General features: G+C 39.3%; 1 protein-coding gene across 3 annotated transcripts in view; it reads right to left on the reverse strand.

Moving 5' to 3' along the window:
• LOC120463709 (zinc finger protein castor homolog 1) overlaps positions 1-14743 on the reverse strand; it is an 80805-nt gene that overhangs the window by 29574 nt on the left and 36488 nt on the right. For all 3 annotated transcript variants that reach the window (XM_039652999.2, XM_039653000.2, XM_039652998.2), the window contains exon 2: positions 4478-5041. In XM_039652999.2, the coding sequence (XP_039508933.2) occupies positions 4478-5041 (564 nt within the window). The remainder of the gene's footprint in view (positions 1-4477; positions 5042-14743) is intronic.

The following is a 14743-nucleotide window of genomic DNA, read 5'->3' on the forward strand; positions in this document are numbered from 1 at the left end:
CAATTTATATAGATTTTATTATATTAGGGGTATAGCTATAGCTGACAAAGTGACCAGAAAATGTGCTAAAATCTACGGGTGTAGCCACGCGAGATTTGTGCCTTTAATGCTCTAAAAAAAAAAGAGTGTACTGCATTTGTTAAAGTGCCTGCTATTTTGACAGCATTTTGAAAAAGTACACTCATTTATTGTTAATTAGCCTCAATTTAATCACTGCTGAATCGGCCACAATAAAAACGATAAAAAATAATGAGCTATTATTACATACTGAAGGATATTTAGTGCGACTGTACAGTATGTATCCCCAGAACTTCATTTTGGCAGAGCAACGCTTCAACCATAAATTTGGCATCCAGTGACTATATTTTTGTATAGGTCACGACTGCTTAGAGGAGTTTTGTCAGGTCATGTGATTTTACACAGCTTTAAAGCCAGGACAGGCTCTTTAATCTCTGTCCCTGAACATTTTCCAAGGACAGCAATCAAAGACACTTCTGCTTTAGGTAATTGGACATATTCCATCTGTACCTTTTTTTTTTTTCAAACAGTTGGGAAACTCCCTTCATTTTCTGACAGAAATCCCCCACTCTGTCTCTGAGTGTTATCAGTCTATCATTAGCATTATTATCGGTTTCAGAACTCACCTGTAGGTAGGATATGCATCCACTATTCTAAAACTATCCACTCAACTTCATGTTGTTCCAAACCTGTATGTTTGTTATTGTGCTGTGGAATGCAAGCTTTTTTTTTTTTAAGCAGATTTATTTTATGTTCCAAAGAAAAAAAGAAAAAACAGGTTCAGTTGATGTCAACGAACATGCATTTTTGGGTGACCTTTCCCTTTAACAGCTTTCATTTTATGAGTGAACAGTCTCTTTAAGATCAAACTGTTGGTATTAAAAGAGATGTTGGTTGTACTACACAGAGGAAAGTAATAGCTGTAGCAACAGTAGTAGCAGGTGGTAACAGTAGACAGGACGAGAAGTCTAGCATGCCAGTGGGCGGCTCTGTATGTGTTTAATAGACTATCAGTGTCAGGAGAATGATTGGACTTAAACTGCACACATTATGCCAGGACCTAAGAGGAGATAACCTTTTAAAACAGCATGTAAATGAGTCCCCCCCCCCCTCATCCTTATCTCACATGCTCCAAATGATGTCATGTGCATGAGGTTGGAAAGCCATGGCTTTGGGGGAAAGGTACGATTTGCCTGGCTAAACTCCCAGCACTCTCTCTCTCTCTCTCTTCCTCATGCCACTGGAGAGTACAAAAAGAAGTGCTCCTAATCTCACCACTTCATACCGGCAAATTCCAGCCAGTGACAAAGCCCTTGTCTATGTTTGAGGCAATTAAAGCACATTTTTTTTCCCTCCATGGTGTGATAACAAATGGACATTATATCTCCTTTCTGTTGACCAAACATGGCCATCAGAAGCGGGCTGATTGGGTCTTCATGCACTCCAGAGGGGGTGATGATAAGGACATTCAAGGATCTTTATATGCTACATATACATACATCCATGGACTTATCAAGGGTCCACTTACAACACAAGCTGTGATCTTAAACAGAAATTTCTGATGGTGATTTTTAAATAAGCTCATTCAGTTTTGGACTGAATTCTAAATTCAGACTTCAGTCAAAAATGCAACTCCATATTTTTCTCCAGAAAGCGCTCAATAAACATCAAAATATTTGAACAGTGGATGATATTAGCTTCTGGTGAAGCTAAGTGTGTAAATTTGAAGAGAATCTCGAACCACAATAAATTCTGTTTTGTTCAATTAGAATTCTTCTAAACTACAATAAATCGCACAAATCCAAAATCAAAGAATATAAGAAAACAGTATTAGCTTTTCCTCCCAGATTTTTCAAAATTATTAATGGAAAAAATCTGACAGAATAAGCAAATAGTCAAAAATGCTATTAGTAAAAGTAAATGAATCTGAAATATAGTTAAATATGTAATATATAATAAATATGATATACTGATACTTTTACATGATGTTTTGCTTAGCCTGGTTGAGAAGCATAGATTTGACTGCTATGGGAAAGGCATTCTGTGATTTTATGCTGATAGGGATTCTGCTCAGTCCCCTGATGTGAGGAGTTAAATGTTTTGAAGGTCGCAGTTTCTCTCATTGATCTTGCGATGTTTGTTAATTACATTGTCACTGATGTTGTGAGAGATAATTAAGCCACTATGTTTATATGCATAATTATGTGCGCTCCGCATCAGCCTTTGAAAGACAGCAGCACGAGAGAAGAAAAAATATTTTAATTGTGAGCCGCTCAGTAACATGGCAGTATAGATGCCCTAGTTACAATCAACAAAGAGAGAGAGGAGGGAAAAACAACTCAAGACAAGAGTGGTGACTAATGTCTGCTCACTGCAGTCTTCAAATGCTTTTTCTTCATTTTAAGATGCGGAAGCAAAGGTGTACAACACAAACACATATTTACAGACAGCTTTCTTTATGACCATGAAATAAACACAAAATGACTGATTAAAACCACAACGCACTCATGTTTGCCGGAAAATACTCGTTTTTCTGAGAAGCTCTTGGCCCTAATTCTATGATAGAGGCCACAAGCATATAGGTGCTTCTACCGTCAGAATGAGAGATAGAGAGAAATACATGAAGCAGAACTGAAAGAAGAAAGCGTTTAACAAAAAAAAAAAAAAAAAAAGCACCCACTTAACCTGATTTTGGTAGAAAAATGAAAAGTTTTTAACCAAAAGGATATCTCTTATCTCCTGTTGTTGTCTAGCATAGTTTCTGTCTTGTTTTGTGTGAAGTACCTTTGTTGAGTCTTCCTGAGATAGTCTGAGGTGAAAGTTCAACGAGGTTTTAAAATGAAAACTGTGTCGGTTTCTGCAAATTCTGCTGGTTTATCACTTTGTGAAAGATGGCAACACAAGTCACGTTATCTAGATGATCGTGTTGCAAATACAGGGGAAAATGCAGTTGTCATTTCTTCCCGTTGGGCTTTTGACTCTGAATCTCTAGGATTTAATCTCCTGAACTACTAGAGACCTAGAGTCTTGGCAAAGCGGGTCTACTATGTAATTGGGTCCGGGTGGTAGCTACGTTTTGTGAGCTTATAGAAAAATCAAAGAGTCAGAGTGTAATCCTGGGCGTAATATGAAGCTTAGCCAGTCTGCCAACACTCTTGGCCCCTCGGCTGCTGTGCACATACGCTAGAAATCTCTAGAAGTCTCTTTTAAAAATGTATTTGTTCTTTTAGTTCCCGTTTTTACCCAATCCAGATTGTATTAGTACATTTTTGCGGGTGGCTACAGAGTCACTCTTTCATGTCAACCATAGATTTCTCTTTCCAAGAACTGCACTCGCATAGTTGTGACACTGTCATACTGTTACTGTAATTATGCTTGCAAAAAGGCCAGGTGAAGTAAGACCTGTGAAAACTGAGCTGGCAAGCCTTTGAGGAGAGATTTTATCTTGATTATGAGCACTTTGTTTTGGCTACACACAGACATATACTGAACAATGTGATCTTTTTAGTATTTGTACTGTACTCTGTATATTATTTTAGACATCTTAATGAGAGTATCTAAAAGATTGTAGGTCTTTTATGTGACAACAACTTTAGAAATGAACTGAGATTCATATAATAATGAATTCGTCAGTTAAATGTTTCAAATGAAAAGTTTTATAAACATTATACATTTTTATTTATCAGTTATCAATTTATTGTTTTATTTATAGTTTACTACTACGCATGTATTCATTTAAAAATGAATGTTACAAAAGAATTTTCTCAGATAAAGGCACTTCATCCCTTTAACTTATTCACCCCTCTGAGAGTTTTTGGAAATATTTGTTCTGATTCGGATTTTTAAACATATTTACGTCTCAGAAGTTGTACATATACAACTGTATAAGTTAATGATGTCAAAATGATGAAATTGTACGTTTCTATCTGAATAGGGGTGTCACGATTCTCCAAATCCTCGATTCGATTAAGTTATCGATTCTAAGGTCACGATTCGATTCGATTCTCGATTAAAAAAAAAATGTAAAGCGCAGATTGCTATGCAATTTTTAGACTACACATTTATGCATTATGCAATATAAATTTGTTCACAATGTACACTACACCATTGCCAAATTTAAAATATAACAAAAACAAGTAACATAACTTAATAGTATAACATTTAAAGCCCCTGAAATGACTAGAAAAAAAGTTTAGTTAATTTTGATGAACGAGATTGAACAAAAGAGTCAGTAAAACGATCCGAACTTTCCATCACGGACGCGACATGGGGCGTGGCAGTATTGACGATACCATTTTTTATTTCGATTTTGATACCATTGAATTAATTTCGATCGATTTCGATTTAATATCGAAATCGTGACACCCCTATATCTGAACATACAAAAATGTGCCTGTAAATGTTATGTTCAAATACCTATGAATGCTAATGACATCATCCTAAAAGAAAGAGGTGATACCTGGTGTGGAGAAGGAGGCTTGGCGAGGGGGGGCTTCGCTGGTGGGCTGGTAGCTGTCGTCCTTGTGCGGGCTGCCCACCGAGTCCTTGTCTTCTTGATAACTGCCCTCGTGAGAGTTGGGCATGGTGTCAGCATCTTCTGCGTTGTCTTCTTCATCGCTGCAGCCTTTGGGCTGTACCATGTACACGCCTTCAGGGGGATCGTCACTGTTGGGTTTGAGTCCCCTGTGCTCACCCCGTTCAAACGACTGAGGATCGTCGGCATACTCGCCATTCACCCACTTCTCAATGGCCTCGCGCCGTTTCTGGTCCTCCTCGAGGCTCTGACCCAGGGTCAGGACCTCTGGGAAGTCGCTTTCAGGCCTGTCGCCCTCATCGTAGAGCAAGCTGCCCCGCTCGCTGTTGTCCACTAGGTCTGAGTCTCCCTCGGCATTCTGGGAACTGCCGTCGTACACCACCTGCCGGCTAAGCTTGGCACAGATCGCATTCAGTTTTAGGCCACCTTTCCTTTTGGCGGCCATCGTGGATTTTCCTGAGGTCTTTTCAGTGCATAAACTCCTCTCAGCTGTTAACGAAAAAGAAAATTCATATTGAATTTCTCTCTAGTTTTTGTTTTACTTTTAAACAAGCATTTATTATATTATTATATACACGATATATTTTTATATGACTCATTTTATACAAGAAAAAGGAACATTTTAGTGGTTAAAACAAAAGATTTATGGTCATAGTTAGCAGTTAATTCACTTGCTCAATGATAACAGCTGCACTATCCTTGAATACTGCAAGCAAACCACAATGCCACTCGCTAAAATAACACAATCCTGTTTAGTGCATTTTAACTACGTTTTCGTTTGCAGCGACTCTTAGATGCAGACAAAAATACAAAGCTAAACAGAAAAAGACATGTTTGTCTGTAAGATGTCATTCACACCTATGACAGAAGGTGAGAAAGGGAACGAGAGAAATATCTATCCCTGCGAGCTAGAAAAACTAGATCGCAATCAAACCCCCAACAGTGTGTCAAGCCACCACTACAGTGAGATATAATCCTGAACATGACAGCACAATAGACACAGCCTGACACTGAAGACTCTCTTCACCTAAAGAGGCCCAGCGTCCTGCCAATGTGAGCCTTGGCTCTGACAACATGAGGATGAGAGAGCAGAAGACTATAAGAAAGAACAAAAAGTGCATCTGGAAGTAGAGAGAAAGAGACAAGAGTGCATAAAAGAGATAAACAGGGAAAAAAAAGTAGCTGCCATCCCTCACCTCACATCACCTCGCTCACCCTGCATGCTTCAGTCTTCACGGCTTACACTCAAATTCACTGTCAGCCCCCTAAACCTGCTCTTACAGTGCAGAAGACCACCACACCAACAGTGATGGACCACAAACACAGCTTTTCTCATTTCAGCAAAGTCAGACACACACTTCCTGTGAATATAGAGTGTACTGGAGCTGATCAGTCACACACAATAAAGAGATTCGGTCATAATGTGGCGTGATAGACTCATCACATGTTACCTGCTGCGCCCCATTTTACCTTACAGCTGAATTTCCACGCTTCGACATTCCAATGATTCTGTGGAAATCTGCATACAAGATTCCGCATGGGCCTGGTCATTTGCTATTTCACCCCAATGTGCTATCTATAATATCTCTCCCAGTGTCAACTCCCCCCAGCAGCTGTTCTGGGTCCGTCCATAACCAGAGATGACTATTTAAGGGCAGAATTCTCTCACCCTTTCGCCTGCAAATCTGATGCAAAGATTTAGCAAAGTTCACTTTTAATAGGTTTTCCAGGCTTAAAATCGAGCCCGCTCGTAACAGTAGATGTTTATCATGCAGTAAATAAAAAATGGGAAACCTGCGGGACGTATAATGGTCTGTGGAACGCTTTAGCTGATAGTTAGACGCTGTGTTGAGATGAGCTATTTCTAACCGTCCCATGAAGCCGTCAATAAAGCTGTTTCGATTCGAACGGATGCTTTAACAAGAAAACGTCGCATTGTTTTTGAAGGGAAAGTAACTTTTTTTCTTGAATTATGATCTTTTCAAGGGACTCAAGGTTAGCCTGTTACATTCTAGATGTGCCGTGCACCCTGTGGCCCGGCACATGCTTTCTCAGTTACTGTATTTACACTCAACACTTCCTCTCTAAAACAATGAGCTGAGGAATTATGCTCGCTTTGTGCTGCACCAGATGCATCTGAATGCCTCAGAAGTGCACATTTTTACCTTAGACAATTGAAAGGCCCGGGTTGAAGAGGTCACCCGGTTGAGGACGGCAAGTTTGAACCCAAAAAAAGAAGAAAAAAAAAATCAGCTGCAAAAACTATTAGGAAGTGGAAACATAAAATCTGAAGTATTTTTTCAGAACACCTCCAAAGGAAGATTGAGGTCATTTGGGTGTAACAGTACAGGTCATCTACTGTTTACCCTGCTCAGTATTTCAAGCTTTAACTAGTGATTTCCTTTGCATTGCAATCTCGCTTTTCCTTGTAGGAAATGACCCCTGAGAAGCGATCTCGTTCCATTACCCATAATTTATGTGCGTTTTTCCCAGCATCTAAAATTAACACTCGCCAAGTGGCAAATGCAAGAAAATATTTCTTTGGACAGTAAATACAACTGCTTGTCAGTTGCCAGGAATATTATAAGGAACTGCTACACAAATATGTGTCTATTAGGGCTGTCAAACGATTAATCACGATTAATCGCATAAAAAAAAAAAAAGTCTGTGTTTACATAATATATGTGGGTGCACTGTGTATAATTATTTTGTATATATAAAAAATACACATGCATGTATATTTAAGAAATAAATATTATTTCTATATAATATAAATGATACATACATCTATATACATGAAAATATTTCTTAAATATATACAAGCATGTGTGTGTATTTATATATACAATAATTATACACAGTGCACCCACATATGCACTGCGATTAATCGCGATTAATCGATTGACAGCCCTAATAAATATACATACAGTCTGTATGTATACTGTATATATATATAAATGAAGGCTGTTCACTCGAAATACATCTTTTCTCCCCGTTTTGTTTCTTTAGAGATGACATCTGAGGTTTTAAATGAAAGAGAATCGGGGCACTAATGAGGCGCTCCTCAGTTCAAAAAAAGATCACGGAAAACCAGTTAGTAGCTGCTGCTTAAGCACATGCCCGGCAAAAGATATGCCTCGGCTCTGACCAACAATGGGGAATCGCTATGGTAACACCGCTGTTTACTCCAAGTCGTTTGTGTTCATGATAGCATGCGGTGCGATAAAATCAGTAGGGACGCAGATAAAAGAACAGCCTCTCCTCTGGGATCCCTCCCACCACTCTGGGGACTGGCACTCATGTTAAGGAAAATAGGTGAAACAAACAGCAGCAAACCTCAATGATTTGATGCGTCTAAACGTGTGAATTGCTATTAATCCAGGCCTTCGAAAGACGCCTGTCAGTGCCGAAGAATAAACGAACGGTGGGGATGATCACGGCTAAAGCTTGTTTTCTTTAAGAGGTCCTGTTTATTTTAATGCTGACAATATTTTTACTGGAAACAGTGCAGAGCTAGAATTGCCACAATGCTTTTACTGTATAAGGAGAAAAGCTTTGCGAAAAAGTCAAGAAACTATTTTAAACAGATTCGACAATAAGAGCGAGAGAGCCGCTCCTTTTTATCTGCTCGCACATCAAAGGCCCCACAAGCCCTGTTTCTTTTCAGAACCGTGAGGCGGAGGACGTCGGGAATGACAGAGAAGCTGCCTTGAACGTGGCTCTCCAGGCCCTGCATGTCTCGTTTAATGTTGAGCTTCTGTTTATGTGGCGGAATGATATCATGCCCAATCAAGTGGTGTTTCAAATCCTAATAATGCCGTTGGAAGTGCATTATTTGTACGAACGTGTGCTGACTGCAATCAGCCCACCAGAGTGAGGAAGTGGCTGTTAATGACTGCTTAGATTGGCGTGTCCTGTTCTTCCCTCTCTCTCTCTCTCCCGTTCTGACAGGAAGAGTATGCATGCTAAAGCTGGGATTTGACATTCTCCTTCTCACCTGGCATCTAATTGTTCAAGAAACAAACTCCGTTTACTTGACTAAACCCTTGACTTAACAGCGATCTAACGCTCTGATCTGCCCGGTCTGATTTCATGCAGACTTTCAAAATATGTTGGGACTAAACCCTGATAGTACAGAGCATTTATTAAAGCAACAGGTCTGGACAGCGTTGGATTATTGCTCATTGTTCAAAGATCCTGATTCTGAAGCTTCATTCTGATATTTAAATCCTCTTTTTGTTTTGTTCTAAGTGGGGGACCTGGGACCTCTGACTGTCGGGGGCCACTGCAAATGTAATATTAATGAATGAATATGAAGTATATGTGAGATAAACAAAGAAATGAGAATTGCTATGTGCCTGCCCTTTCCTTAGCACTTTATTTTGCATATGGGGCCCTCAAAGAGGGAGGTTCCCAGGTATTTCCTCACCTACTAAAGCTCGGACACACGCACACATGCTGAAATAACCCCTTCTGTTTTTATTTAGCTAATTTACAGCTTGCAGGAAGGAGTTAGTTTCCCCCACCGCTCCGAGGGAAGGGGAGCGGAAAAGTCAGCGTCGGACCTGTTCTCCACAAACCCTCGTTCCCCAGCATCTGGCCTCTCTTTCGATTTTATTACACAAGAATAACAATAAGCAGGTCTGCGACCCCCGTCTACAGAATTTGCCGTATTTTTTCCAACGGTCTGTGCTGATGCTCCGAATTTCCATTTTCTGCATGCATATTTAATTGAGTTTTGTCCCAGTGGTGCGGAAATGATTTGTTTTTTGCTCTCTGTTCACTTGACTCCTCTTCGGAGTCGGTAACCCTGATTAAGACGTTCACGTTAATTTCCCAGCGCACACCTTTTTTTGTGCATTAATGGTTCTGATCGTCTAATTAAAACTTCTCAGCTTCGCTGCTGATCACCGCTCGTTGTGCCTCTGACCTGAAGTTTTAATTGCCGCGTCAGAGGCGATAATAATAATTTCTGGGTTCTGATGATTAAAAACAATGCCATTCCCAACTGCCGCTTAAAGCGGGAAAAGATGGAAGGAAAGGCTGAGGTGAAGCATAGAGGAAAAAAGAGGTGAACGAAAGAGAATTAGAAGGTAAAAGATGGTTATTTGAGGTCTGAAAGCGCTTTGTTGAGTAATGATGCTAACAGGGCAGGTTTATCAGGTTTGTAGTGTAAATGAGGGTAAATATGACTAAACAAAGGAAAACAATTCTCAGAACTGCACTAGGTTATAAGAAACATCTCTATGATACTTATTTAAAAAGTTTTGCTTTTGGTCTTAGTGCTGTAATATGACACTGCTGTGATATCTGATGCCCAAAAGCAAGTTGTTGCATTAAGAAGTTGTGCCGAAAATAAAACGTCAGCTGACGTGTGCATTAATGGCAAAACGATGGGGTTTTATAAACTCCTCATATACACTCTATCATTCTGCCCTTTTTTTTTTTGTCTGATGGGCTCTAATGGATTTTTCAGATTCCCATGCAGGGATCAATTTTTTAGTGCGAGATAGACATCCGGACAAAACAATTATGCTGCTCATGGGGTTTTCTTTTTTTTCTGACTTTAAATTTTTGTTGTTTTTTAAGAAGCAAAATATGAATGCAGAGGGCATGCACAAACTCACACACACTCAAATCTTTTGTATTATTAATCAGTCCGTTGCACATCTGCTTGCTTGCAGTGTGTGTTTTTTCCCCATCAATAAAGCACTTATTGCTTTTAGTCTGGAATGTGACCTTGCATGTTGCATGCTCTCTTTGGACTGACCTTGAAGGACCTACTTTGACTCCTCCCTCTCTCTTTTTTTTCTCTATCTGCCAGAATGGAACCTTCTGCCACATACAATAATTCAGTTACATCCCGTTGCAGGTAACAAAAACAAACAAGCCGAGGGGAAAAAAAGGCACGCACATACTTGCCGCAGAGGACAATGGACAGAATATGGCAGATGCATATTTTGACACACAGACGGAAAAGGAAATATTTTGTTTAAGCAGTGCAGTTAGGCAGCAACCCTTCAATTCTGAGAACAAATACATCTCTGAAGCCTAATTATAAGACAAAGCATTTAAGATGTCCCCTGAGGATAGAAGGATTGGACTAGGGAAAAGTCAAACCTGAGGTGATGTCAACGTCTCTGCACGTGCCTTGATCACAAGGAAATTGGTCTCACAGCTGGCACAATGAATAGGCCGGATTCCAACTCAAGAAGATATTTGACAAAAATATGACAATTTTGTCATCATTTACTCAACATGGCGCTCGATAAATGTCTTTCTTTTTAATCATAAGACCCTATAAAAAAATAAAAAATATAAAAAACACTGAGGCATTTTTCTAAATACATTACCGTTCAAAGGTTTTAGGTCGGCAAGCTTTATAAAAAAATGTTTTTGAAAGAACTCTCAATTGCTCACAAAGGTAGAATTTATTTGATTTAAAAATAATAATAATAATGTTAATATGTTTCTACTGCATTGTATTGTGAATTTAAATTGAATTGTGAATTTTTACTAATTTAATATATTTAAATATTATTATTCACTTCTGTGATGGCAAAGTTACATTTTCAGTTTCACGCGATCCTTTAGAAATCATTCTGATTTGGTGTTGAATGAAGATTTCTTATTATTTATCGCTTTTTAAAACAGTTGTGCTGCTTAATATTTTTGTGGAAATTGTGATACATTTTATTAGGATTTTTTGATGAATAGAATGTGTAAAATTATTTGAAGTATATATAGATATATATTTCCACACACGTTTAAAACAATAAAAAATGAAGGCGAGTAAGCTTTTGGTGCACTTTTCTTTTAAAAACAATGGTTGTAGATGCCCTGCTTTAATATAATCATATTTTTACATCTAAAAATAACCCATGATGGTCTCATCACCTGTTTGATTGAAGCATGCCCTGGTACACAGAGTTAATAGACCGAGCTGCAATGTTTGAGGGGCAGCCCGAGTGCAAAGCAAGAATTGACAGGAAGCAAGGTTACGAGGACAGGCTCCCCATACCACTGAAGGGCACTTGAGCTGATATCTGCACAGATTAACTGCTTGAGATGTATTTTTGTCACGAGGAGCCGTGGTTAGCGTGGGGCAGTGGGAAGCAGACGCTGAAGGGGGTGGGCTACTCCAGTTCCTCCAGTGCAAGGGCACAACGAGAGGTTGGTGGCCACTGGAGCCGCCCAGACCGGAGTCTGTCACTCAGAGTCATTATCTGTGGGGATATATTTAATTTAGTGGTTCCGGAGCTGCGCTGCTGAGTAAGCCAAGCCACCATTAGGGCCGTCCTCTGGGGGAAACACAGCACACGCCGCTCGATTAGTTATCAATTAAGAGTGCAGAAACCTCCACCTGCCGTGTGAGAGACGGAAAGAGTGGCAGAGAGGAGCGGGACCCAAATGATGTCGGACTTTTCCTCGGCCTCATTCCCTCTCGGGCCTTCGAACGTCAGGTTAACCTTGATATGAAGCGCTGTCAGGCCAGATAACGTCAATCAAGGGGGGCCCTTTCAGATAACCTCAATGTGAAACCTAAAAAGCAACCTGTTTCGATGTTTAGACACGCTTCCTCTCACCAGTATATGAATTTCATTAAAGTGAAACGAGTTGTGGCACTTTTTTAACAAGACTCTCAAGACATTCTGACAGCATTTAAAAAACTTTGCTGTTACAAAAATGTATTCAGTAAATCCTCTAGTTAAGATAGTACAAGAAGTTGGGACATTTAAAAAACACCAATGAATGCAGTTTTTATTCCTGTGTTGAAAAAGAAAGTTTGACTTTAAAGTTTCATGTGTTTTAATTCGCCAATAGCTTTCATTTTCAAAGCCATGAACCATGAAGAAGGGGAATTCTCATGGATGGACAAACATCAGTTGTCAAAAATTTGAGAAAGACACCATCCTTTTTTATACCATAGCAGAAAATAGTCAGTTATAAACTCAACTTTGACACCCTCAGAGACCCTAAAGGGACCTTGCATCTCACTTCCCAATATTCCAGCCCAAACCATCCCCAACCACCTTCTTGTTGGAATGGGGTGGCCATTCATCCAGAAATCCATCCATCTAGACCATCCAATGTAGTATGGAATTCGTCAGTGAACAAAAGTATTTAAAATGTAGTCTTCATTTATTTCTACACCCACTGTAAACGTCTCTCTTTGTGAGCTTTGGATAGGGGTGGCTGAAATGCAGCTTTACACACAACTGCAGCCTGCATGGACAGCGAATCCAGCAGCTTCAAATACCGGTTTGCTGCTTAACAGTAAGCCTTTATCTGACCAGGTACTATCACTCACAAATCTTTTGACAGTTTGACATCTCTTTTCAGTTTTTGCAAAATATTAGTTGTTTTTATGCCTTTGCACCATTTCACCAGACATTGCACCATTCATCTTCAGTAAGATCTTTCTTCCTCATTATATTGCATGAGAACTGTGACTTGCTTAATACTGTGGAACAACATCAAGTAAGTTTTCCATTGACCTAGAAGACCTGGCAAACTACTCTGAGACTGATTACATTTGTCTAAAGCCTGGTTCAGATTACACGATTTTAGCCCGATTTTGGCACGATCCGTTTGACGCAGGGTGTCGTGGGGATTCGTAAACGGCAACGGGCGTCGGGACGCGAGATACGATCGTATCATCTCGTATAGTATGTCATAGTGGGCGACAACCTACGTTGCGTCTGCGATGCTTCACGACATCACGACAAAAAGACTAGCATGTTTAATTTTTTTAACAGTCGTCCACGACGGGTTCCGTCACATGTATGAGGTTGACCAATAGGAGCACAGAAGCATTTCCGTACACAACTTTCAAAAATGGCAAAATGAAAGACAGACGATGGTGCTAATGTTAAAACTAAAAGTAAAAATATATAAGAAAAAAATATTTTACCTTAAGTTCTCTTTGGAGGATTGACAGCCGTGTCCATTGTCGGGTTTTCTTTCTTTTTTAACTTTTTTCTAAACACAGGATAACCAATACCACACTCACCGCTTCATCCATTGTTTGTTTACGTTCGTTTCCGGAAGTCACTCGCTACTAGTTTCGCCTTCTCGATGCCATCACACGTGTCGTTAAAGACGGCATGCGATGACTGGTCAGGAAGCAACGTGTAGTCTGACATGTTTCTTGTCCACGACAAGATTTTAGGAGTCAAAATCGCGTAATGCAACACAGTGACTATCGTAACAGACAAAATAAATCGCGTAATCTGAACCAGGCATAAAAAGATAAAATAAAAAATTCTTTATATATACCGTATAGAATAAATATCTGCTCGTAGGTTGTCTAAATGATTTCCAAGCTGCCGTATTTTTATTATTTTTGTATGGAATTCTGCTTGCCTTAGCACACCATAGATCCCAATGCATTTCTCTTACAGAAACGAGAAAAGAAGGGTGACGTTAAGTAAAAAAAAATACGACATTACCAGACAGGAAGCCTCGCTGACAGCTTCGATCCCTGGCCACCATTAAAGCATTTGCTCTGCTTCACAGACTCTGACTTTTTTCTTCATCTTTTTTTTTTTTTACATTTTATGCACAGTGGAACAATTTGCAGGTGTCCTCTGAACTTCTCAGGTTCAGACTCTTTTAGTTCTTTAAGTTCCCTTCTGCAACAATACCCCTTTAAAACCAACCTGAACTCTTTTAATCTAGGCTTTGTTACAGTGAAGTGCGGTCAGTTGACAAGACTGAAACATCTGAGTGCCATAAAGGTCAATAAGTGCTGGTTAAAAACACAGTCATAGCACACTCAAATCTACTGTAAAACATTTCATTTGCATTGATCTGCACGATTTTTGTTTTTATTGAATAATCTTATATTTATTAATTTGTTCGATGCATTAACTAGCCAACAGAATTTATTTACACTTTAAATGCTTAACATCCAAACTTTTGTATTGTCACTGGTTTCTTCTTTACAATATATTTATTTCATTATTTTATACACCTGCACATATAAGAGTGATTCTTTTGCAAGAACATGCAAACTTCAAGTTCAAAATGAGAACATTTCATAACTGTGTACAAAAACAAAGCGATAGTTTTGTGTGAGAGAAAAAAAAGGCTGTGGTTGCTCTTTTTGGAATCATCATGAGTAGAAAGAAGCTTTACAAAAGGTGAGCATGTGTATGTGTATGTGTGCTATTTTGGTCAAAGAACACA

This window comes from Pimephales promelas, chromosome 20, assembly GCF_988280905.1.
Source record: "Pimephales promelas chromosome 20, fPimPro1.hap1.1, whole genome shotgun sequence".
Taxonomy (NCBI): Eukaryota; Metazoa; Chordata; class Actinopteri; order Cypriniformes; family Leuciscidae; genus Pimephales; species Pimephales promelas.